The sequence below is a fragment of the Macrobrachium rosenbergii genome, chromosome 22, assembly GCF_040412425.1.
Source record: "Macrobrachium rosenbergii isolate ZJJX-2024 chromosome 22, ASM4041242v1, whole genome shotgun sequence".
Taxonomy (NCBI): domain Eukaryota; kingdom Metazoa; phylum Arthropoda; class Malacostraca; order Decapoda; family Palaemonidae; genus Macrobrachium; species Macrobrachium rosenbergii.
The window spans coordinates 20,597,494-20,625,398 of record NC_089762.1 but is presented as its reverse complement, the minus strand read 5'-3'; the positions used below and the strand labels follow the sequence as shown (position 1 = coordinate 20,625,398).

General features: G+C 37.6%; 1 protein-coding gene across 3 annotated transcripts in view; it reads left to right on the top strand.

Moving 5' to 3' along the window:
• Positions 1–27,905, top strand: part of obe (obelus) — a 437,154-nt gene that overhangs the window by 356,084 nt on the left and 53,165 nt on the right. For all 3 annotated transcript variants that reach the window (XM_067124317.1, XM_067124318.1, XM_067124319.1), the window contains exons 36-39: positions 819–936; positions 1,532–1,663; positions 14,880–15,017; positions 24,407–24,628. In XM_067124317.1, coding sequence (XP_066980418.1) covers positions 819–936; positions 1,532–1,663; positions 14,880–15,017; positions 24,407–24,628 — 610 coding nt within the window. The remainder of the gene's footprint in view (positions 1–818; positions 937–1,531; positions 1,664–14,879; positions 15,018–24,406; positions 24,629–27,905) is intronic.

Here is a 27,905-nt window from a genome sequence, read left to right as displayed (position 1 = left end):
TAGATTTAGAGTAACATTTAGATTTATATTGGTAGGCTTTGGTACTTTTTTAACCTCATATTCAGATAGTTTATATACTGTAGTTCATATTTTTACTATTTACCATAGCACTGTTCAGTATCACTTCTTATAGTGTTTTAATAAAACAATTTAATAATTACAATATAAGCAGTCATATCATGTGGTTCACCAGTTCAACTATAAACAAACTGATTCCACAACATTTTCTAATATGGTTCATGTGTGTGTGTATATATACTGAGACTGTTTAACAGATGTAAATTCAGTGGTATGCAAGAGTGAAGAAAATATCTAAGCATATTGATGGGTTAAACAGACAATGGAAATTAAAGAGCTCACTATCTAGGAAGAGTGAGAGTGCATGCAAGATTTAGGCTAATAGAGCAGTGTATGTGTAAGTCCAGTGCATTATTGATTAGTATTTTGTGTAAATGGTATGGTGGGTCTAATGGTCCAAAGTTTTTTTTTTTTTTTTGCACAGTTTGTCCACAGTTTAGTAGTTTAAGACCATTGTTTTTCTGAGGAGTCACACATTTCATTGGAAATAGTTTATTAAGAAAAATAATTAATAATTTTTATCCATCTGTGGGTAGTTGGTTAGTGCACCTTTCAGTCAAATTGAGTAATCTGGAGATTGTTTTGCTATTAGCAGTTTTATTGGTGTAATTCTGTACATAATAATGCAGAAAATTGTTATGTGAAAATAGAACAGTAAGAGTAGATTTAATGTTTTTGCCTTTTTGTAAATATATTTTTGTAATGGAATTATATATTTATATATATATTAATTATTTCAGTTTGATGAATGTGTTACCAGATCACTTGAATGCCGAAATTGTTGCTGGCACCATTGGTACCAAACAAGATGCTCTTGATTACCTCACCTGGACATACTTTTTCAGGCGATTACTACAGGTAATTCTTTACTAAAATATGCATTGTAACCCATATAAAGACACTGATACATATTATTTAAACATAGAGAACTTCAAATAGATGGTTTGGTGATTAAAAAAAAAATTTTTTTACAAATGTAATTTTCAATTTGTAATTTTAGAAGTTTGGGTTTAACTCTGTAATTGGCCTTTGGATAATGAGATGTCTTATTTATAACAACAAGGTACAGTAGTTAACTATTTGTATTTCATAAGTAAAGTATCTTTCATCATTTATTGGAAATGCCATCTTGTCAGCCTTACAAAATAGAATGGGTCTGGTGAGAGAGAAGGTCTTCCACTTAGCACTGATGTTCATTTAGTGTTGTTTGCTCTTCACTTAGACGTAATGAGAATTCAGAGCTTAACTCAACTCACACTTACTTAACATCATAAATAGATTAAGGAAGAGATTTGTATGTATGGATTATAAATATTTTTTATTCATTATAATGGTCAGTTTTAGTTTTCAGTGAGTGTTTTTCATGTTTTGACAACCCCCTCTATTCCCCTTGGATTAAACTAATTAAATAAATGCAGTACATGATATGATATCAGTTTTTTTTTTCTTTCAGAATCCATCTTACTATAATCTTAATCTGGAAGAAGGTGTAGAAACAAAAGTAGCTGTGAATGAATTTCTCTCTGCAACTATTGATAGAGCTCTTACTTCTTTAGAAACAGCATACTGCATAGAAATAGGTGAAGTAAGTACCTGTATACTTTTTTGTGGTTATTCATGTCAGCAGTATTTTAAGTATTCTCTTGATTTATTACTGGTAAGAAAATGGCAATAAAGTAGAACAATTCAGACTTAAGTTTACTATAAAGTAGATAAGTTTACTATAAAGTAGATGCTACTTCAGTGCATTCATTTATTCTTGATAGCGGTATGGTATCAGATTCGAGCATGAAATTTAAAAGTATGAATGAATAGTGATTATAAGAATTGTTATTACAATGAACTTATTTAAAGTTCATAACAGTTTTTGAAAAATGTGAGTAGAGTTGACAAGACGGGTTTTAGTAGTAAAAGTATTGTTAGCAAAGATATTTTAGTCTTCTTTGGCTTTCACATTTGTAGGATAGTGCGTTTTCTATCCATTTGAATAAAGTAAATCAAGGGAATTCATACTCTATAATTTCCATTAAAATGTCCACTGAACAGATAGAAAAGCTAAGTATGCCTTAGTTTAACCAGACCACTGAGCTGATTAACAGCTCTCCTAGGGCTGGCCCGAAGGATTAGACTTATTTTACGTAGCTAAGAACCAGTTGGTTACCTAGCAACGGGACTTACAGCTTATTATGGAATCTGAACCACATTATACCGAGAAATGAATTTCTATCACTAGAAATAAATTCCTCTAATTCTTCATTGGCCGGTCGGAGATTCGAACTAGGGCCCTGCAGAGTGCTAGCCGAGAACAGTACCGACCAGTCCAACGAAGAATTGAACAGAGAGAAGAAGGCTATTGAATGGATGTCTGTCTACTTCTAACATTCTTGCCAACAGTAATTTGACACTTAATTTTAAAAAGCCAAACAATACCAAAGTTTACTTTTGCCTTTGGCCATGTTTCTTAATTGCCATGCAAAGTTTTATGACTACTAGCCGAAACCAGTGTCAAGGTTCTTTGGCATGTTGGGAAGTATACTGAGAGTATTGTGTGGCATAACTTCTGTGAACAGTTTTATTCTAAGTGCGAGCAATATCAGTATGTGAGTGGTGGAGTATATATTGATGAAAGTAAAGGAAAATTAACAAAGAAGAGATCATATAGTAATAAAACTAGAAATCAGTAACAGACTGATATAGGGCCTTAAGCTAAAATAATGAATTATATGCAATAGATTCTACAAGTTTCTAGTGCTTGGCACATATCAGTCAAGTAGGAAAGCATTCTGATGATGAGAGAGAAGATTGTGATATCAAAGAATTGTTTTTACGAAGCATTTAGCATGTAACACTCAAGTTGTAATGAGATATGAATAATTATGTTACTGGAAAGATTAGAAAGTTAACTTTTTTGAAATTGAGAAAACTCAAAGGGTATGTAGGCAGGAATAGTGTCAGTTATTCAGGATGAGGCCCAAAGTGAAACGCAAGGGCAAAGTTGTTGTTGATTTCATAAATCTGTGCATACACTGTTGACTCACAATGGTGAGTGACAAGTCTAGTTACATTGGAATCATCTGAGGAACTGTTTGAAGTACTCAAGTAAAAAAAAAGAAATGACACTCAGAAGATGCAGCAAAAACATTACCAGAGTGATTGAGAAAAAATACTGTAGTTTTCAGAAGTTGGGAGATACACTTTGGCTAGAAAGTAGAAGTACAGTAAAAATGAGATGAAGTCAGACTTATGCATTCTTTCTTGACGAAATAATTCTTGGCATTTCCACTTTGTTATAGTGATTCTGTGTACCTTTGAGTGTATCAAAAGTTGATAAAGTTGAATTGAAGGGAGAACTCTCAGCCACATGGCTAGGTTATTTTGTAAAAGCCCCTTTTTTCCACTTGTAAGCAGAATAACTTTCATGTGAAAGGATTATGAAAAGAAAGTTGGATACTGTACTTATGTCTCAATAGTGAGTTGATTAGATTTCCACAGAAAAAACATGTTTCATAATAAAAAAATGCTATGTTAATTGTAAAGCTTCAGTTTAAAGTGGGCAGCAGTATACATTACTAGAAAAAGATGTTACTGCAGAAGTTGTAGATCCTTGCAAGTGCAGTAAGAACCATACATCCCTCAAACTCTACATAGTGTCATGCTTTGCCCTGTGATGAATACATGTTCCCAGTCAGAGCAGAGAAAATAGGGACCTTCACCAAACATAAAATGTTTTAAAACATGGGGAACCATTGCTTGACTTAAGTTGGCATAAATGTAATTAGTGTAGAGAATAGATTTTCGAATTGGAAGAAATCAAGTCAGAAGATACTGAACCTGATTCTGTCATAAAGTAAATCCCCGTAAAGATGCAGGGTTGCTGGTGTTATAGGTCATTTGTTATGCCCTGCTGTCTTGATATGTTTGATATAGATGCTGCCAAAATTGACTCCACACCCCTAAAAAAAAAAGGGACCCCGGTTATCTTGTTGAGTAGGTTAAGGTAGTACATAGGTTAATCCCAGATATCTGTTTAGAAGCCTATAGATTGAATTTAGATAATCTGTATCAAAGTATATGAAGGAAATGCTCTAAAGGTAAGCAGGACAAGAGGGACTGAGACTCCAAAAAAAGTTTCAATTGCGATGAAGATTAGATGGATCCCAAAATCATTGCTCTTGAAGTGAGAGCAAAGCCTTTGAGAAAGGTAGAAACCCCCTTTTAATATAAAAAAAATACTGTGCATGATTAAATTAGAGGAAAAGTGAGACCTACCAAATGCCTAATTTTTTTGTGCTGTTTGAGTTAAATCCATGTAATTTGCTGATACATTCTGATACATTGAAAAGATGGAAGAAGAATCAGTTTAACCCTTAAACGCCGAGCCTCTGTTTACAAAAGTGTCTGCCGTATGCTGGCGGCGTTCGGGAGTTAGCGCCAAAGCGGAAAAAAAAGTTTTTTTCAAAAAATCACAGCACGCTTAGTTTTTAAGATTAAGAGTTCATTTTTGGCTCCATTTTTTGTCATTATCTGAAGTTTAGTATGCAACCATGAGAAATGAAAAAAATATCATTATCATATATAAATATTGAAATATATGACAGCGCGAAAAAAATTTCATATATAATTGTATACAAATCGCACTGTGAGCAAAACGGTTAAAGCTAATGAGTTATTTGTGTTTCTTTGTATTGTACACTAAATTGCGATGATTTTGGTATATAACAAATTGTAAAACGATCAAAGCAACACAGAGAAAATATTATTACAAAATGATGCATGAATTAAGAACGCACGGACGTAAAAAAGTTTTTTCAAAATTCACCATAAATCCGAAATATTGTGCTAGAGACTTCCCGTTTGTTGCAAAATGAAGGTAATTGATTGAATATTACTAGACTGTAAGTGTCTTAGCTTACAATTGCAGTTTTCGACCATTTCGGTTGAGTTAAAGTTGGCCAAAGGTCAAATTTTTTCTATTTATCGTGATTTATATGAAAATATTTCAAAACTGATAAAAGCTACAACCATGAGTTATTTTTTGTTGTATTCTACATGAAATTGCACACATTTTCATATATAAAACTTAATGTAACGGCTATTAGAAAAACGGTGCAAACATTACGACAAGTGACAAAAGAATTTCTGAGATTTTCGGCCGAGTTTGCACGCGGATGTAAGGAAAAAGTTTTTTCAAAAATTCACCATAAATCGAAATATTGTGCTAGAGACTTCAAATTTGTTGCAAAATGAAGGTAAATGATTGATTATTACTAGAATGTAAGAGTTTTAGCTTACAATTGCATTTTTCGACCATTTCGGTCAAGTCAAACTTGACCGAAGGTTGAAATTTTGGCACATTGTGATTTATATGAAAATATTTCAAAACTGATAAAAGCTACAACCATGAATTATTTATTGTTGTATTCTAATTGAAATTGCGCACATTTTCATATATAAAACTTTATGTAACGCCTAATATAAAACAGTGCAAACATTACGACAGTGTCAAGAATTTCTGAGATTTTTGGCCGAGTTAGTGCGCGCGGACATAAGGAAAAAGTTTTTTTCAAAAATTAACCATAAATCGAAATATTGTGTTAGAGACTTCCAATTTGTTGCAAAATGAAGATAAATGATTGAATATTACTAGAATGTAAAAGTTTTAGCTTAAAATAGCATTTTTCGACCATTTCAGTCGAGTCAAAGTTGACCGAAGGTTGAAATTTTGGCACTTATCGTGATTTATATGAAAATATTTCAAAACTTATAAAAGCTACAACCATGAGTTATTTTTTGTTGTATTTTACATGAAATTGTGCACATTTTCATATATAAAACTTTATGTAACGGCTAATATAAAACAGTGCAAAAATTACGACAAAGCGACGAAAGAATTTCTGAGATGCGTGGCTGATGCTTTCTAGTGGGAGAAGAAAGAAATTCGTGCATGAGCAGCTGGATCACGCTTGTAAACAAAACAATAGCATGATCCGTGAACTCCCAGCATCCCTCAAGGCGAGTGATTTAAAATTTTTCGCAAACTAGCCATATAAGTATTTTTCCGCAAATATTTTAAAAACTTTTTGTAGTCGACGTATTTTACGTCCACTTGGCACCTGACAGACAATTTTCGTCGACGTAAAATACGTCCAGTCGGCGCTAAAGGGTTAAGATCTGTAATTTAATCATTACTACTTAATTTCTGAAATCTATTAAGGTTATCATTGCTGAAAATTTCTTTATCCCTTCACTTTAGTTTGAAAGCTGGTTTTTATATAAGTAACTTACTAAGCAATTACATTGCTATTAGTTCCTACTTTTTGTGGCAGCTCAAGTTTTAAAAATTTCGCGGTAGCGTTCATATTGTTTTGGTGTAGGTAACAGATCCTGCCCACTTTCGGGAAAGAATAGGTATAACCGGCTCAGGTATTCGTTGTTTTGGTGTAGGTAACAGACCCCGCCCACTTCCGGGGAAGAATATTCAATTTGTTCCTGCCGCTCGTCGACTGAACATCGGTCGCTCAGTAGCTTTTGTTTTGGTTTGTTTTCACTGGTTTGTGGACATCGAGCACTAATCAGCTTTTTTCCTTAACTGTGACTGGATATGTCAGACTGTTGCTTATAGTATTAGGTATTGCAGCAAGGGCTGCAAGATGAGACTGACATCTGCTAAGTATGACATTCTTACTATCTGCACCTCTTGTAGAGGGCAAAATTGTTCTCCTGGCATTGACTGCAATGAGTGTAAGGAGTGGGATCAGGGGAAATGGAAGACTTTAGATTCTCATTTAGCAAGACTTCAAAGAGACAGAGAGACAGAGAGAAAGGCGGCTGCTAAAGCCGAGGTTATGTTGCAGCGTTTTCCAGAGGTGCCTGTCCTTTCGACTCCTATGACAGCTTTTTTCCTTATTCCAAGTCCTCTATCTTTACCTGTAACTCCTTTACCTGGCTCCCTACCTTCCGAGCCCAGTGCCTTAGCCAGCCTTGAAGAAATTTAGCATTATGGTAGATACTGTAACCCACTTGGGTGATTCATTAAGAGCTTGATGAATCAGTTGAGTGCAAAAAGTGTTAGTGCAAATGTTGTGTCAGTGGAGGAGGTGGCTACTAGACCTAGGTCCCTGTCAAACTCCCCTAAACCTGGGAGGAGGCAAACCAAACGTCCAAGGGAGGTCGTTGGAGTTTGCCCACAGGTAGTTGCCCCCCTCAATTGAGCCTGTTGACCGTTCCCAGGACTTGCTGGACAGCCATTGGAAAGGTGTCTTAGTGGATGTGCACGCTTTACTGTCAAGTGGTTCTGGTTCCAGCATGGATAGGAGGCACAGTCGGCACTTTTCCAATGTTTCCAGACCGTTGAAAAGGTTGGCAGCTCCTGAATGCATTCCTCTGCATTGTAAGTGCTCCAGAGATCTGGTTTGGAGTCCTGAACCTTCTTGTAGCTTTTGGGACCAAGAAGATGCCCCAATGTCTCCTGAGATGTTTGTACTGCAACACTCACACAAGAAGAGCACTGGTCGGGCAGTGTCAGCTGAGTGCCCGATAGGGGTGTGTTCGGTGTTGGCCGAGCGCACAGTGAGGGCAGACAGCATTGTGGTTGATCGCTCATCTGGTGCCAGGCATTCAGCTGGTGTCAAGTGGCCAGTTGTTGATACTACCGTGTGTTTCGAACGTTCGATAGCAGTCGAATGCCCAGTGATGTATGTTGGGGCAGTGGATTTTGAGCACCCGTCATATGTCTCCTATGAAGTCTCAGCAGACTCAGTTGCTGCCCTTGCCACCTCAATTGGCACCACATCTTGACAAGCATTTAACATCTCATACCACTACTTCTGATCACCCAACGCAGCTAGTTTCGACTAGTGTCAGCATTCCAGTGGCGCAAGACTCCTCTCTGGAACCGATTCATCATCGTCTCAATAACATCTTGAGCCTTTTAAAGAAGCCTTCGACTACAGTGCAAGAACAAAAGGACTTAGTTTCTCTGCAATCTCGTCCATGGAAGAAGATGTAGAGAAAGATCAACCAACGTCGGCTTACACCTCCTTATTGAAGTTCTTTCTCTTCAGCTGTCCGACTTCCTTCTCCCTTTTGGACCCTGTGTCTCCAGGCCTAGCATTTGTGATGCAACAACCCAGAGGCTCCTCTAACCTGCCAAAGACGGTTCTTTCCTGTTCCTCGATGAAGGCTTTGTCTTGTATTGGGGATTGGTTGGCCAATAAGAGGGATCTTGGGAAGACCATCTTCTGCACCCCTCCTCGTTTGACGAAAAGGAGATATCTCTCTTATGTCACTGTGGAAGCTCCATCCTTGGGAGTTTCTGCCTCCTCCCAAGGGGACTTCAGCTTGATTGATTTGACATGACATTCGGCGTTTGCTTCAGCCAAGATAGGCTTTTCATCAACGGAGTTGGATCATTTAGTGAAAGACTTATTCAAAGTCTTTGAAATATTCAGCTTCCTTGATTGGAAAGTGGGAGCTTTGACAAAGAAGGTTGAAGATTACACAGCTCTACCAGACAATTTTACTGCAGACTGGCTAGGAGTTTTATCCTGTGCGGACGAGGCGGTTCATGATGGGTCGCAAGAATTGGCTGCTCTCTTTGCCTTAGGCTTATTGAAGAAGAGGGAGCTGGGGTGTTCATTTGTCACCAAAGGAGTCACTCCTTCTCAGAAATCGTCTCTGCTCTTCGCCCCGTTGGACCGAGATAGTCTGTTTCCCAGGGCTACTTTGGAGTGTGTAGCTTCAAAGCTCAGAAGAAGACTACCCAGGACTTGCTAACACAGTCCACTAAATGCCCAAAGCAGCCAATTCAGACACCTGTGGCACCTGTTAGTGTAAGGGTGGCCTCTCCTTTGCAGCAGCAGCCTTTTCATGGTGGCAGAGCAGGGTATCGGTCCCGACCATGTACCAAGCCCCGTGCTGTGGGCATGGTCATCAAGTCATCTACCAGATCCTCTTCTAGCAAGTGAGGATCCAGTCCTCCATGTGCCGGTGGGAGCAAGATTTCTCCATTTTTGGAGGAAATGGGAAGTCAAGAGTGCAGAACCATTGGTGATAGAAGTTTTGAGAGAGCGTACTCAATCCCATTCAACGCAAAGCCCCATCGGGCTTGGTGCCCATCAACTTGACAAGCCTACCCCGTAGGCTCACAGAGGTTTTTGGCCCTGTCAAAGGAGGTTACCTCTCTATTCAAAAAAGGGGCTATAGAAGTTGCGAAAGACATGAATTCGAAGGGGTTTTACAACTGCCTCTTCATCGTACCCAAGTCATCTGGAGGGTGGAGACTTGTCCTGGATTTAAGTGCTCTGATTTTTTTCATAAAGACCACAAAATTCAGGATGGAAACCAGTCAGTCAGTGCTGTCCTCCATTCATCAAGGGGATTGGATGGTTACGATAGACATGGAGGACGCATATTTTCATGTTCCAGTCCACCTGGAATCCAGAAAGTACTTGAGATTCATCTTCCAGGGCAGGATCTACCAGTTTTGAGTCCTCAGTTTGGTCTTTCAGCAGCCTCACAGGTCTTCACCAGGGTTCTCACCCCCAGTAGCAAAGTGGCTACATTTGAAGGGCATCAATATATGCCTGTATCTTGACGACTGGCTCATATGCTCCCCTTCAAGAAACCGTTGCACGGAGGACTTACAGAAGACTCTCTCCCTTGTCTAAGATCTGGGCCTTCTGATCAACTTTTCCAAGTCACAACTAGTCCTGACTCAATCAATTGTCTATTTAGGGATGATGATTGACTCTCAGAGTTTTCAGGCTTTTCCATCACAGAGAATTCTTTCCTGCCTGCAGACAATTCAGAAATTTCTCGTTCTTCTTTCCTGCTCAGCCAAAGAGTGGATAAGCCTCTTGGGCACTCTTTTGTCCATAGAGAAGCTTGTGCCATTAGGGAGACTGCACTTGAGACCCCTGCGGTTCTTCCTAAAGGCTAGCTGGTGCAGGAAGACATCTCTGAACTTATTTGTCTTCCCCATTACTCCCGAAATCAAGGAGGACCTTCGGTGGTGCCTGGGAGAAGAGAGATTCCTGGTAGGGAAATCTGTATTCCCTCTGAACCCAAGTCTTACCTTGTTCTCAGACACTTCAGACTTGGGATGGGGAGCTCATTTATAGGACTTGGAAGTTGCAGGGACGTGGTCGCAAGAAGAAAGATTGCTCCACATCAGTGTAAAGGAGCTGAAAGCGATACTCCTGGCTCTTCAGCATTTTGCTTTGGTGACACACAACAAAATAATTGCAGTCCACTCGGAGAACATGACGGCGCTGGCTTACATAAGGAACCAAGGAGGCACGCACTCTTTCTCTCCTTGCCAGGCAGCCAGAGATCTTCTCATTTGGGCCTAGAACAACCGTACTCGGATCGTCACCCACTTCATTCAAGGCAAGGTGAATGTTCTTGCAGACGAGTTGAGTCACCGCAAACAGGTCCTACTGATGGAGTGGATGCTGAATCCGCAGGTGTGAACCGACCTATGGAAACAGTGGGGGAAGCCGTCAATAGACATGTTTGTGACGTTGAAAAATCATCGTCTTCCCCTGTATTGTTCGCCAGTTCCAGACCCTCTGGCTTGGGCAACAGACACAATGCTCCAGGACTGGTCCAACTTGGACATATATGCCTTCCTACCATTCAGTATGGTGAGGGAAGAAGTCATCAACATGTTTCAATCTTACAGCAATTCGTCACTGACACTAGTGGCCCTGTTTTGGCCGCAGAGAGAATGGTTCTCATACCTTCTAAGCCTCTTAGTGGACTCCCCAAGACTTCTTCCACAGCGTCGAAGTCTTCTCAAACAACCTCATTTCCTCCATCATCAAGGTTTGTCCAATCTCGCTCTGTCAGGAAGCTTGTCAGAGCGAAAGGATTTTCAAGGGCAGCTATGAAGGTTATTGCCGACTGTAGACGACAATCTTCATCCAACGTCTACCAGGCTAAGTGGTCAGTTTTTCGTGACTTGAATCGAAGACATAGTATCTTGTCTTCTGAGACCACTTTAGCTCAAATAGCTGATTTTTTAATCTTCCTGAAGTCTTTTCAGGGACTAGCAACTTTGACTATTAAAGGCTATAGATCCATGCTCAGTTCTGTCTTTAGGCACAGAGATTTGGATCTTGCAACAAGTCAGGATGTTAGTGAATTGATTAAATCTTTCGATACTTCAAGGGAACACATACCGCCTTCTATTCTTAGGAACCTAGATATCGTGCTTCGTTGGCTCTCAGGGCCTCCCTTTGAACCTCTTCATTCATCTTCCTTGAGAGACTTAATGAGAAAGACTTTCTTTTTGGTTGCTCTAGCAATAGCCAAAATTGTTAATGAATTACAGGTCTTGGACAAGAAGGTTGGTTTTTCACATGGTGATGCAGTCTGCTGCATGTATACCCTTGGGTTTCTTGCGAAGAACGAAACCCCAGCCAATCCTTGGCCCCATTCGTTCTCTATCAAGAACCTTACAGATATCCTGGGATCTAAAGACCAGGAGAGAGTTCTCTGTTCATTCAGAGCCTTAAAATGTTACCTGGAGAGGACTAAGAGCATCAGAGGTTCCTCTTGTAACCTCTGGTGTCCCGTAAAGAACCCGTCTCGTTTGTGTTATCTTTCTTTCTAAGAGAAGTGATCTGTGAATCCCACAGGGGAATTCAGGAAGAGGCCTTACCTCTGTTGAAAGTTGAAGCCCACGAAGTCCAGGCAGTCTCCACTTCACTGGCTTTTAAATGTAATCTGTTACTGTTGGCTATACTTCAATCTACATACTGGAAGTGCAGGTCTGTGTTTGCCTCTCATTATTTTCGTGATGTAGAAACCACTTATGAAAACTGCAGTACACTAGGACCTTTCTCCATGGCTGGCTTGGTACTGGGGGAGGAAGGGTAGGAGCATATCTCCTTTTTCTCTGTCTCCTCATCTTGATTTTAGGTGATCGAGTTATGGGAGCCTGGGGCTACTATGTACCTGGAGTACCCACCAATCATTATCTCCTTTTGGTTGGGGTTGGTATTTTATGTAAGGTGTGGGTAACAATATTTGGTCGAAAAAATTTTTCTTGTACTGCGCCCAGGGCAAGGGCATATTCTTTTATATAACGCTTTGGCAACCATCGGAGTACTCCTTGGCGGCAAAGCACCCACTAAAGTAGAGGCGATTCTCAGTTTTACTGTTGCGCCACTACAGGTTGATGATGAGCACCGACCAGAGGAAGTACCCATCTGCTGTAGCTCTCTCAACAGGTAAGGTTACAACAAGCATTGTCCAATATTGGCTGCCCATCTATTTCAAATTCATCTCCATCACTGTTTTTGACTAGTTAGTGCCCATGTATCCGACCTCCTTTCTCTGTGGGATTCAGCAATGTAATTACTTGGTAAGTTACTGATATTAAAATGACATTTTTATAATACAATAAAGTTTTATATATACTTACCAAGTAATTACATGATTGGAGCCCTCCTGCCTCCCCTCTAATGGACATTATGCATGAATGAATTGAATGCCTGAGCCAACCTGTTCTTCCCCGAAAATGGGCAGGGTCTGTTACCTACACCAAAACAATATGAATGCTACCACGAAATTTTTAAAATTTTAGCTGCTGCAAAAAGTAGGAACTAATAGCAATGTAATTACTTGCTAAGTATATATAAAACTTTATTTTTATTATAAAAATGTCATATTTCTTCTTATAATGAAATGAGGGGGAGATAGGTAACAATGATTATCAGGTTCATCTCCAACAAATGTCAGGCTCTGTCATTTATATATACTTCAGCCTCATGTAGGTTAGTTTCTAATTCACCCCTAGATATATAATTACACCTACAGTTTTCAAAGGATAGACTTTGCTCTGTACCTAATATATAATTTTTGTTTTGCTTCTATAAACATTAAAAGATATTACTTCCAGTTTTAGCAAAGTAATATCCTTGGATGTTTTTGAATATTCATTACTTAAATTTTCTTCATGCAAGGATTTAAGCAGCCATACCAGTTCACATTCACAACTTGCACACTGTCAAGCCCACTCCAGGTACATTTTATTAGGTAGGTGGGAAAGGATGATAGGCATTAAGAAGACACTGCTTACCAGACACACTCAACGCTTCTAAATTTCTGATCTGACAGTATCTTGTCATGTAGATTCCAAAGTTTGGACACATATGTTGGATCTCTTTCCTTCAAAGGAACCGTACCATCCAAAAGAGCTTGAACATAGCCAGATATTATTCTTTCAAGCCTACCATATTTCTGCCTCTATAGATCACATGCAGTCTTATACTTAGCACATGTGAGAAAGATCTGATATCACTGATTTAGCTTCCCTGTCCAACATTGAAGTTATATAGTTGAATTGGTCCCAAAAAGGCTGCCATTTTGTAATTTCTCCTATAAATTTCAGAAGATCTAACTCAGGCAACCATACCTTTGCAGCTGAAGGTCCATTGTTTTCATTCATACAGCATCTCCATTACCCTCAGTGCTTTTCAGTTCTTGAAGTTTTTCCGTAGCCGTGATGTAGTGTACAATAAACTTGGCTCTAAACTAGGCTGCTTTATCCAATCATCATCAAGAACTCCACTTTCTAGCTCCACTTTTAAATCTGACTGCACTGCATCTTAAGCAGATAAAACAGTGGTCAGAATTTTGACTGGCACTTCTCATCCTAGCTTTAGAGATCTGGCTTCTCTAACAAATCTTCACCCTCATAACCCAGCCAATCACAGAAGTTCTTTGCTTCTGCAATTCACTATCTAATAGTCAGGTAGTCAGATTCACCTATAAAATGTCCTTAGTAACTCACAGCCCTGGGTCCAAGCACTGAAAATGTTGAATTGCTTCAACATCTGCATTTTTCAGCTTTGAGTATACTTGATGACTAGATCTGAGCCTGGAAAGTTGTTTGAACCAGTTAACTGCCTCAAGATCCAGATGGCTTACATACAGGCTACATTTGCTTTAGTCAAATAGACACCAAGATAGACCTTGTACTCTTAAGGCAATGCTGTATCCATGTTCTGTGGAGAAGTTAGGGAAGTTCATTGTGTTAAATTAGACTTGCAGATATTCCCCGTGGCATCCACCAAGCAGACTAGGTTCTCAAGATGGAAAAGGGTCCAACAGAGTTGTCCCTTTCTGAGCTAACAAATATTCCTTTCCAAAGCTAGGGTTTCAGCAAACCTGAACATGTCCTGTCTCTTGAGGAAGAGCAGACCTGAGAAGATGCTGTGCCAGTCTTTTATTTCCTAGAGAATGGACTGCTATACAGAAATGGGACATATTCTGTTTTGATAAATGTGAATTTGCGGGGTATCGCACTGTTATAGAATCCCGTGAAAGTGATATAGGAGAGTGTTCTCGGCAATCATAAGCCAGATCACTTGTGCCTTCAGAGATAAGTCTTTAGGTAGTAAGACCATATTGTGGTTGAAACCCAGAATCAGTTGAAAACTTGTGGATCTTAGGGAGACAGAGGAACAGAGGCATATAAGTATGCATCTTGAAGATCTGTGGAGCCAGAATGTTTCCTTTCCTGAAGGACTAGGGAGAATGAGTTCATTCTGAGGGGAATATACTGTAAGGTGTGTCATAAGAATGTAATGCAAATAATGAAATGGTTATATTACCACTGTATTGCATTTATTATTTTAATGTAACCAGTTATATTACCACTGTAATGTATTTATTGTTTTAATGCAACCATACCATCATTGTAATTAATCTTCAGTACATTTCACCACTTTCTACCTTTCATGTATTGTTTCCATGTTATGTCTGAATCAGTGTTGATATTTTTATTGCAGGATAATCGATCAATAGAGGCAACACCCCTTGGGCGAATAGCTTCTTTTTATTACCTTTCTCATTTGACCATACAACATTTTCAAGAGAAACTCAAGAAAGATATGGGTATGGAGGACATTTTGAATCATCTTAGTGAGGTAAGAAAAAACTCTTCATTTTACTATCTCATATGGAAGTCACTTTGATTAGTAGTGCACCTTAGGATTATGGTGTCCTGATACATATACAGTTGTGAATGAAAAAATCTGCATGATTTCTCAAGCTTTGCCAATATGAGCAGTTATCTTAGTTTAAATTTATTTCTGTGTGTTTTATATAAATTTTTGTATATTAATATTTTTAGTTGTTAGTGTTGACAAACTTTGTTAGTATGAAGAAGTGTATACAGTGAACCCCCCATATTCGCGGGGGATGCGTCCCCATACCCCCGCTAATAGGTCAAATCCAAAATGCTTAAAACCCTCAAAAACACTTAGAACTGCCCATTTTGATAGCTTAAACCAAGAAAAACCCTGTAAAAATGCTTATACCTGAGTATTTTAATAGTTTTATCACAAAAAGTGCATTTATTCATGAAAATTATATGAAAATACAGTAATTAGTGAATATTTCTCAGTGAAAAATACCACGAATGGGCGAATTTTCCGCGAATGATGGCTAGATATGTTCCACAGAGAAACCCGCGAATGCGTGAGTCCGCGAACCATGAGAACGTGAATACGGGGGTTTACTGTAGTCGATATAAAAAGATCAATAGACTGAGTCTCATCTCCCCATTCATCTCCATTGTTTGTATTTTAATTCTTTGACAACTGTTGATAGATACCTTCAGAGCAGCATAAGAGTATGTGAAAAGCAGATTGTAGTGAGTATGGAAAGTCTTTTGAACATTAATAGAGTTCATATATTTGTAAGATACAAGATTTGATATTATGAGGGTAGAGGGTACCTGAAGAATCAGAAGAATTTGAGATGGGGTCAGTTAAGATCAGTCCTGAACCCCTTTGCTGTTCATTACAGTAAGTGAAGAAAGCTGCAAAAGACTGCAGAAAGCAAGGTACCTTGTGTTGACCATAGAATCAAAGGAAGAGGTAGCAGTCACTAAAAGATAGAAGTGTGGAACTGAGTATAAGCAAATCAGATCTTATGGTGGTATTGGAAAGAGATGAGGATGAATTCAGCATTATGTACTAAAATGATGCTCAAGACTTTTGAGAGTAGAAATATGAAGGGGAAGAGAGGTAGTGGAAGCACCATGTTTTGGCAGAAATGGAGGTCTTAGGTGAGGTTGAACATTTTTGTCACCTGGGTAACTAGACTGGAAAGCAAGTATTGAAAGGGCATTAGAAAAAATGAGAGTATCAACTGCCTGGATGAGGTGGCAGAAAGATTACTAGACCACTGGCTTACATACAGGGAAATTTAGTCTCCTGTTATAAGGAAAAGTATTTTTTGTGTAGCAACTGGCCCTAACTTACAGCTGGTTATTTTCCATAGGAAATGCCTTAGTTGAAAATGGACCGAAGTGAAGACAAGAATATCATAGTCTAGGATGCTGAGGTACATGCGTCTGAGCAACTAGTTTCTATTGTATCATGTACAGGCAATAGCTGTCAAATATACAAATGTTTGTCACTCTCAAATTATGAGTTGTTTAAAGTACATTGAAATCTGTATATATGGACAGATTAAATTCTTTTTGGAAAATTATGACTAGGATTTGAGATACTAATCTGGTAAAATTTAGAAATCAATCACACAGCATACAAACTACATTATTAGTTTCATGTAAATAATTGTCTTTCCGTCAGCACTTTTTCTGTCTGCCCTCAGATTTTGAAAACTACAGAGGCTAGAGGGCTGCAAATTTGTATGTTGATCATCCACTCTCTAATTATCAAATATACCAAATTGCAGCCCTCTAGCCTCCGTATTTTTTATTTTATTTAAGGTTGAAGTTGGCCATGATCATGCATCTGGCACCGGCACCGCTTGAGGTGCCAACAACAGAGGACACCACAAGGCCATGGCTGAAAGTTTCATGCGCCACGGCTGAGAGTTTCATACAGCATTATACGCTGTACAGAAAACTCAATTGTGCTGAAAAAACTTCGGCGCTTTTGTACTTTTTAGTTTTCTGTAAGAGAAAACTATTGAGATTGCCTTGTCTGTCCGTCCACACTTTTTCTGTCTGTCCACAGATCTTAAAAACTGCAGAGGCTAGAGGGCTGCAAATTGGTATGTTGATCATCCTTCCTCCAATCATCAGACATCCAAATTGCAGCCCTCTAGCCTCGGTAGTTTTTATTTTATTTAAGGTTAAAGTTAGCCATGATTATGCATCTGGCACCACTATAGGTGCCAACAGCACAGGCCACCACCAGGCCATGGCCAAAAGTTTCATGGGCTGTGGCTGAGAGTTTCATGGGCTGTGGCAAAACCAATACAAGGAGTTTGCTTGTTTTAGATATTCACCCTTTTTTGACAGATCTTTGATAACACTTGCAAGGAAGGCAAGATAGATGGAGACTTGGCTCATTCCCTAAACTTATGCAACACCAAACACCATGGCCTTGACTTTTAGTCAAGATTCAGCAAGTTGCCAAGAATAGGATAATCATAGCGAACAGAGGGCCAAAGGTCTAGGCAGTGCCCATGGAAATCAAAGAGGAGAGGATGACTGGTATCATGCCATCAACTGCGAGACAGATCAAGCAGGAATCATGAAAGAACTCAAGCAGAATCTTGGTTCAGAGCTTCAAGAGAGTAGCTAGAGGATTCCATTTCTCTCTAACACAAATCTGAACACGGTGAAATTTGATGACAGTCACCTCTGGAAGATGATGTTGGAGACCAATGTAAAAGATAGGCAGATAGCAGATAAGGTAGAGAAGACAGAAATAAATCTCAATTTTAATGGGAAGAGTAGATTTAGAGAAGGCAATAAAAGAGGTAGGAGAAGTTTCCCACTGGACAAAGAGACATAAGAAGAATAGAGCAGATTATAGAACTCGGATTTCATCTGGCCAAAGCACACTTACATATTACAGGACATCCTGGAGGGAGGATCACCACAGTTCCCTGAAGTGACTGGTCGTGGCATGTGGCAGCAATTCCTGGATGCAGATAGCAACAGTCCTAACCATGCAGGATATCCTTTGGAAAGCATTTTGCTTGACCTCTACCCTAGGAAATCTAGAAATTTTGACACTCAAGATTCAAGTTTTACTTTATATAAAAAGCAGGCCCTCCTAAAAGCCCTAGCTGCCTTCTATACCATCTGCTAAGCATTGGACTTATAAAAAGATCAGGAATTTGACTGACCCAAAAGTTAAGTTATCTTAATCTCAGAAGAATATTCTGCTTAACAAAAGGATTATTAAGAACACTATCCCCTTAGTGATAGTGAAACTACATACAGCTAAGGAAGTCTTCAGTGTTTAGGAGCTGAGAGATCAAAGATCACCAAGCTGTGGTGCTGTGTTTTGTTTGGAGTAAGGTAATGTGTATATTTTTACATGAGAGGGTAAGTCAGTCACTTGTAGGAACAAGGCAAACTCCTGAAGAAGAGTACATTGTTCAAAGAAGCATTAAACTTTCATAAAGGTCTTTAAGGATGTAAGAAACTATTACAGGTAACAGAAGATGGCTTCGAAGGTGGCAAGTAGATATACCAGTAATTCAAATGGAGGTCCATAAGGAGCCATATCAGCTTGTTTAAAACCAAGACCAAACCCCTCAAGGAGTTTAAAACCAACACTAAATCCCACCTAGGTAGTTTTAACAGATGTCTTTGGGGCAGACAGCAGATGTGTGTGGGGCAGACAACAAGTGTCTTTGGGGCAGACAACATATGTCTTTGAGGCAGACTGTCTGAAATGTCCTGATTGGCAGTTAAATTCAAAGTAGTGAATCTGCTTTGATTTTTTTTTATTTTTTTTTTTTTTTTGCAGATATAGTTTTTTGTATAAAAATAAAAAGGAGAAAAGCCAGCAGTTACAGGAATAGAGGCGCTTAATGCCGCATTATTTTATGTGCCATATCAGCTAAGGAACTTTGCCTTCTTTTCCATTTAGATCTTTTCAGGTGTTGTGATTGCAGTTGCTGCAACCTTCAAAAAACCTCGCTCCAAGTCTTTGATGGATAACCTCCGTGCATGAAAATGAAATGGTCCCAGCTGTAAAATTTGTGAAAATGGTTCTTGGTCAGATCAGAAGGTTGATGAACTACTCTTGCTGCAGCCAGAGTGGAGCAGTGAGAATAATCCCATAGTTCATCAATGCTCCCAGCTTCACTAGGCCTTGCCTGATGAGACCAAATGAGGGAAGGCTATTGATGCTCAGGTTGTTCCACATTGCATCATTGTGGCCATCATCCTGGCCACCAGTTCTGACTTGTGGTGGATGATAAATCAACCTTTTTTCATCCATGGATGTTGTTCACAGATGGATGACTGGAGTCCCCAACAACTGACAAAGCACACTTGAGCTATCAGTGTTTATCAACCATGGTAGTGAAAGAACATTGAACCTCATGCTCAGGGCACCAGTGACCATGTTACAGACACATAGAACAAATATGAGATTTTAAGTATATTTCTCTTCCTACATGAACATTTCCCCAGTCATCCTTTCAAAATTGTCACAAAGGCTTAGAGGCTGATAAAAATGACCATGAGCCTTGAAAGCATGCAAAGTTTTTCCACTTGATACCAGTGATGCTTTGTTTGAAGGTGGAACATCTGAACTTCCAGATCTGGAGGGAGTAGAGGAACTCCCCGCTGAAGATGATCTTTGTTGCCACCACCAAACGTAGCAACAGCCAGTCTGTTGCTGGGACCAAAAAAATACTCGAGGCGCACAACCTGCCAGGACTTGGCTTTCAGACAAGAACTGCACAATTGCCAGAGAATCATCAGCAGTTTACAAATCATGTCCTCTGAAGGCTAGACAAGTTCCCACTTAGTTTCTGTAGCCATCCATAATTAAATTGCCTCTGTGGATGGTGTCAGGTCTGATTTCCCCGTTTACTTGCATTCTGAAAGGTTGACATAGACTGCAGAGAATGGAGAGTTGATGTTGAAGCTCTTATTTTGATAAAGCCATGATCAACTGTTGTTGAGATAAAGGCCAAGATGAATTTCAGCTTGGTGTTTCCAGACCACCGCTGGAGCCAAATCTCTTGTGAAAACTTGCAACGCTCTGATAGGCCAAAGTAAAAGGATGTGAAATTCACGGAATTTTCCATCCCACACAAACTGGGTGGGTGGGAACAGGGAAGTAGGCACCCTGCAGATCCAAGGTTTTGTCCGTAACCAGTTTGTGTGGGATGGAAAATTCCGTGAATTCACATTAATGGTATTTTACTCATTTATGATTATATATATAGTATTTGATGATTCCAGCATTATGACTTTATTAGTTTTGACCCCAGATTACACCCAATACAGTCACTACCCAACTTATGAATGAGTTACATTCCGGATGGCTGTTCATATCTTGAATTGTTCATTGTTGGTTTTTAAAGTAATTTTAAAAGTAATGTACTGTTCACGCTTATTTAAGTATGATATAAAGTCAGTACATTACTGTATGTTTTTTTATCCTAAAACATAATACACTGTACATGCTATATTTTACAGGTTAGTTTATTAATACGAATGATACATGAAACCTACATAAATTGTGATAATACAGTTATTTTTTCTAATTTTGAAACTAGTAGAGTAGGCTTGAGGTGATGGATGAAATATGTCATTTTACATTTCCGAGTTAACTTGGGAGCCATAGATTACAGTATACTATTTTCACTATTTTTAAAGCTTGCTGTATTATAAAGAATTGCTATGGATGTTAGAAAGGTAAAAAGAAGAAAATAAACTTTAGATGCATGCAACATTCAAACTTTAATATTTTTCCCATGTTTTGTTTTGAAAATTATGAACATGGAGAGAATTTCGCAGAAGGGGCATCTGATATTGGAAGTTCATAAAGTAGACAGTGCACATCACCATCTGTTGACAAAAATGTATGTTAAAAGTTAGTACTGTCAACGAAGCTTAGGGCACTGTAACTTGATGTAACATCAAGTTACGGCGCTTTTCAGCGCCATAAGATCGAATCCGCCGTTCGATGACGCACAGTATCTCTATTAAAGTGGCCTACAACTGAAAAACCCAGATCACACCTTCATATTGACTATTTTGAACTCGTATCTGTTTTGTATTTTCTTTTCATTGATTCTTGTAATCCTTGTTCTTATGTTGCTTAAGATATAACTTTGCAATATTTGAGGTCATATTTTGCAAATTTTGGGTTTCCAAGTAGTACAGTTGTTTTTAATTGCAACATGTTTTAAATTAAAAGGAATTCAGGGATCTAGTGAGACTTGATATAAAGGACTGTACAGGTGTCCCTTATCATCTGGGTAGCAATGGGTTAGTAGGGGAAGCAGTAAAAATTTTCAAGGTAAATTGCAAAAAACTGGATACTAAATTAGATTACAAAAAGCTTAACACCAGATTACAATTAAAACCTGGAATGTGGTAGTTCGATATTCTTTTAGATGTATGTACTGTATAGTCTTCAACTAAATGTTCACCAGTGGAAATAACGTTTTGTAAAAGATTTAAAGGTCCATTGAATGTAAAATTGTCAAATTTTGGTAAGAAATTGATGAATAAGTTGCTAGAACTTCTTTTAGTTCTCAGGATTCATATGGGCCTAATTATAAATCCAGCTGGGGGAAGCATGAACAGTATATCCCTATGCCTAGGTTAAGAAGGTCAAATAGAATCTTTTAAAGACCTTATGCATTCGTAAAAACTCAAAATTACAGGCAGTCCCCAGTTTATGACGGGGGACCTGTTCCTATGCTGCGTTGTAAGCCAAAAATCGTTGTAAACCGAAAAACGTCAAAAATCCTAAGAAAACCTTACTTTTAATGCTCTGGGTGTATTGAAAACGATGTAAACTGCATTTTTATTGAGTTTTTCATAAAAAAAACCTAAATTTTAATTATTCTGCCATTTTGGAGCCATATTTCTTCGTCGCATTGGCGTACGATGCATCATAACCCTGGAACATGCGTCGTGAACCGGGAAATAATTTCTGATGAATATATTTGAAAAGTGTCGTAACCTCGGAACGTCGTAAGCCGGACCTGTCGTAAACCGGGGACTGCCTGTAATTATATTTGAATTGAGGCGGCTATCCCTAATGGGAGAAGGGATGTAGTGTACAGTATATTAGTATATACAGGAGTAATATTTTATTATTTAACTATCAATACATCCAGTTTTGTTTGAAAAACTGCAGAATGGTAGACTTAGGGCAATGAGTATCCAAGATTTCAGATACCTTATCTGTACACTTACGTCTAAAGCTTATTAAATTGTTTGTAATTAAAGGCAAGCATGATTGATCAACCTTTAAGTACCAGTATTTTACAGATGTTCAGTATGTGATGAAACAGACTTTGTTGTAAAGTCACACAATGAATTCCCTCCTCCAGCCCACAACTCTTGCCACCTCACATGCTGTTCACATAAAAAAAAAGAGGTGGTTAGTTTAGATATACTTAATCCATGGGTTTTTATAAAAGTGAGACCATCTGTCTGTCAGACAAACAGCTGGTTAACCTTGAAACATTGCAGGACTCTGTTTTACACATACAGTAAGCCCCCCGGATTTGCGTTCTCACAATTCGTGGAATTTTCTGTGGAGCCTACCTGTAAATTATTCGCAGAAAAACCACTCATTCGCAGATTTTTTCATGGAGTAGTATTCTGTATTTTCATATTATTTTTGTGACTAAATACTGTACTGTAGGTACATGTACATTTTATGATAATGATTTAGAATACTAATTTTCATATACGAGTATTAATATTAAGTTTAATAAGATTAAATAATAACATTAAATAATAAAAATTATAATTCATTCTCTCTCTCTCTCTCTCTCTCTCTCTCTCTCTCTCTCTCTCTTACTGAGATGAGAGATTTTTTGTGCATGTGTAATATGTACGTTTATTTGTTTTGTATGATAAATAAATAATTACTAATTTTCAAATATTAATATTAGTGTAAACACTGCTAAATATCCATTTATTGAAGAAAATATAGTGAATTAGTAAGATTTAGTGTAATCCCTGATCTTTTTCTGTATCCGACTTAGGGGGAGGGATGAAGGCGTAACTGTCGTCATAAAAAAAAAAGGGTTAGCACCTAGTCGAAAAGTCTCTCTCATATACTAATACTAATGTTCTTTGTATTTCATCTCTCTCTCTCTCTCTCTCTCTCTCTCTCTCTCTCTCTCTCTCTCTCTCTCTCTCTCTCTGTGAGGTAGATTTTTTATGCATATGCAAAATATATCTTTATTTGTTGTGTGTACTGTAGTTTTGTAGATAAATGTGATGTCACTTTATTAATTTTTTCATATTTTCCATGCTGTAATTACAACATTTATACATTTCTATAGTAAATTATGTAAAATTTTAAAAGAAAACATATCGATTCCCAGTCTTTTCCGAAAGCTTGGAGCGAGGGAGTGGGGTGTAATCTAACTGTCAGTTATCTTGACATATTGACCATGAAGGGGGGAAAGTGTTCCCCACTCACGGTCAAATATGTTGCCCACCTAGTGGTCAAAATACCGCTATGAAGGATACTGAAAATCTCTCTCTCTCTCTCTCTCTCTCTCTCTCTCTCTCTCTCTCTCTCTCTCTCTCCAAAGGACACTCAGAATGTGAGAGATAGATAGATAGATAGAAAGGAGAGCAGTTGATAGAAATATATACTCTCTCTCTCTCTCTCTCTCTCTCTCTCTCTCTCTCTCTCTCTCTCTCTCTCTCTCTCTCTCTCTCTCTCTCTCTCTCTCTCTCTCTCTCTCTCTGTTATTGGCTGGAAGGGTTAGAAGTATTTACGTATATATTTTAAATGGTAAAAGGTGTAAGATGAGTTTGAAATGATATTAATAATATCATTTCAAAGATTAATGCAGTAATAGGATAATAGTCTAAGGTATATTTGATGTAGGATGCTAGTTTAAGGTATACATTTGGTATTTGAACTTTCAAGATAGGCAGTCATAAGCATTTTTAGGGGGGGTGTTTGAACTATTCGTGGATTTTAACTATTCTGGGGAGGGTTGTGGTATGCAACCCCTGCGAATATTGGGGATTTCCTGTATGTATAATTAATGAGTTTGTATAGAAATACTTATTTCAAGTTATAAAAATAGTTTTCCATAAATTAAAACCACTTGTTTTATTTGGATTGCTTGGCTCCCAGCTCTGAATAATTAGTTTACATGTACACTTCATCCAGCATCACCTGTCAAATAAGTAAGAAATCATCTTTCAGTTGCTCTGTATTTACTTGGTGTTACTGTATAAGTGAAATCAAAGGTTTGTAATTATGTATTATTTTTTAAAGATTTTTGTCTTTTGTTTTCATTTTGGTTTTGATATGTCCATGATAGAATGCAAATGTAAGGCTTAATATGAACTTCTTTATTTCATTGACAGGCACATGAATATGATGAACTCCCTGTACGTCACAATGAAGACAATTTAAATGCAGAGTTAGCCAAGTCTTGCCCATTGCAAGTAAACCCGTATACTTATGATTCCTCCAATACAAAGGCTCACCTGCTTCTCCAGTCCCACATGTCTCGTCTTCCACTCCCTTGTGTGGATTATTTGACAGACACGAAGTCTGTTTTAGATCAAGCAATAAGAATTTTACAGGTAACACAGTAGATGTTTCAATTGTTTTCAGATGTTATGGATAAAAAAATTATCTGGTATACAATCAGTCTGCTTTTATTGCAAAAGCAGCTATTATATATTTAATGGCATATAAAACCCTAGTTTTTCCCCAAAAATGGCTCAAAAATGGTACCCAGGTCTACTGTGTGAAGTTGAGATATCTGACGCTGTAGACTACGATAGCATACCTAACTCCTTAACCCTTAAACGCCTACTGGACGTATCATACGTCGACTAAAATTGTCTGTTGGGTGCCAAGTGGATGTACCGTACGTCGACTACAAAAAATTTCAACCTTCGGTCAACTTTCACTCGACCGAAATGGTTGAAAAACGCAGTTGTAAGCTAAAACTCTTACATTCTAGTAATATTCAATCATGTACCTTCATTTTGCAACAAATTGGAAGTCTCTAGCACAATATTTCGATTTATGGTGAATTTTTGAAAAAAACTTTTTTCTTACGCCTGCGCGGTAACTCGGCCGAAAATTTCAGAAATTCTTTCGTCATTTTGTCGTAATTTTTGTACTGTTCTGTATTAGCCATTACATAAAGTTTTATATATGAAAATGTGCGCAATTTCATGTACAATACAACAGAAAATAACTCATAGTTGTAGCTTTTATCAGTTTTGAAATATTTTCATATAAATCACGATAACTGCCAAAATTTCAGCCTTCGGTCAACTTTGACTTGACCGAAATGGTAAAAAAAAGCAATTGTAAGCTAAAACTCTTACATTCTAGTAATATTCAATCATTTATCTTCATTTTGCAACCAATTGGAAGTCTCTAGCACAATATTTCGATTTATGGTGAATTTTTTAAAAAAACATTTTCCTTACGTCCGCGCCAGAAATTCTTTCGTCACGTTGTCGTTATGTTTGCACTGTTTTATATTAGTCGTTACATAAAGTTTTATATATGGAAATGTGCGCAATTTCATGTAGAATACAACAGAAAATAACTTATGGTTGTAGCTTTTATCAGTTTTGAAATATTTTCATAAATCACGATGACTGCCAAAATTTCAACCTTCGGTCAACTTTAACTCGACCGAAATGGTAAAAAAACTCAATTATAAGCTAAAACTCTTACATTCTAGTAATATTCAATCATGTACCTTCATTTTGCAACAAACTGGAAGTCTCTAGCACAATATTTCGATTTATGGTGAATTTCTGAAAAAACCTTTTTCCTTTACGCTCATGCGCCAACTGCTGTAACTCGCCGAACATCTCAGAAATTCTTTCATCATGTTGTGGTAATGTTTGCATAGTTTTACATTAGTCGTTACATAAACTTTTATATATGAAAATGTGCGCAATTTCATGTACAATACAACAGAAGATAGCTCATGGTTGTAGCTTTTATCACTTTTGAAATATTTTCACATAAATCACGATAACTGCCAAAATTTCAACCTTCAGTCAACTTTAACTCGACCGAAATGGTAAAAAAACGCAATTGTAAGCTAAAACTCTTACATTCTAGTAATATTCAATCGTTTACCTTCATTTTGCAATAAATTGGAAGTCTCTAGCACAATATTTCGATTTATGGTGAATTTAAAAAAATTTTCCTTACGTCTGTGCGGTAACTTGGCCGAACATCTCGGAAATTCTTTCGTCTCGTTGTCGTAATATTTGCACCGTTTTATATTAGTCGTTACATAAAGTTTTATATATGAAAATGTGCGCAATTTCATGTACAATACAACAGAAAATAACTCATGGTTGTAGCTTTTATCAGTTTTGAAATATTTTCATATAAATCACGATAAATAGACAAAATTCGACTTTCGGTCAACTTTAACTCGACCGAAATGGTCGAAAACTGCAATTGTAAGCTAAAACATTTACAGTCTAGTAATATTCAATCAATTAGCTTCATCTTTCAACAAACGGAAAGTCTCTAGCACAATATTTCGATTTATGGTGAATTTTTGAAAAAAACATTTTTTTACGTCCGCCCGCTACGAATTCATGCATCATTTTGTGATAATATTTTTTCTGTGTTGCTTTGATCGTTTTACAATTTATTATATACCAAAATCATCGCAATTTAGTGTACAATACAACTAAAGAAAATTAACTCATTAGCTTTAACCATTGTGCTTACAGCACGATTTGTATACAATTATATAAGAGTTTTTTTTTTTTCACTGTCATATATTCCAATATTTATATATGATAATGATATTTTTTTTCATTTCTGATGGTTGCATACTAAACTTCAGGCAATGACAAAAAAAGGAGCCAAAAATGAACTCTTAATCTTAAAAACTAAGCGTGCTGTGATTTTTTTTAAAAACTTTTTTCCGCTTTGGCGCTAACTCACCGAACGCCGCCGGCATACGGGAGACATTTTTGTAAATAGAGGCTCGGCGTTTAAGGGTTAATATTGTAATGTATTGTATTTACTCCAATATCATGATCATCATTATCATTATTATTATTACTGTTGTTTTTTATTATTCTTACTTAAATTCAGTAAGGAAATATAGTATAAGTTAGTTGGATGTTATGAGACAAATATTCTTGTTTAGTACTTGACTTTGAAGTGTCAAACAATAACCTTTTCTGAGCTTGTATGCATTACTGTCTATTTATGTCATACCTGCTGCTTACTACATATCTTATTACTTTTACATGGAAACATATTTTTAGGATTTAAAGATCATCAAAATTTTTGGTGCATAAAAATATTTTTCTTTTGTGTATGATAATCTTACTGATATCTTTTTTTCTTATAACATGCTTTCTGCTGTACCTAATGGTCTTGTTTCATCTAGCCATATTTTATTATAAGATATTTTTGTGGTAAAAGACTATTCTGCTAGTCTGATTTCCTGCTTTACTGGTATTTTTGTTAGTAGCTTGTTCTAAAATGTTTTCTCTAGTAAATTTTTCCTGCTGTCATAGATGTATAGTGTCTGTCCTCTTCTGCCATATTCTGATTGTATTGTATTCAGATTAATTGCGTACAGGTAAACCCATAATAAATTTTTTCCTAAAACAGTCATGCCCCCTGTCCACCAATCCACTGATTTACTTACCTGCAATGAACTGTGGGGTGGAGAAAAATTGTTAACGACTTTTAAACAGCACGTGCCACACCAACATGCAAAAATATGAACCAAACAAAGCATTAGGCAGGGATAGTACTAGTACCTTACCCTTTGTCCCACCATCCTCTGTTGCTCCAACCCAGCACCAATGGTTTCCAAGTAAATGTAACAAATCAAAATCATATTAC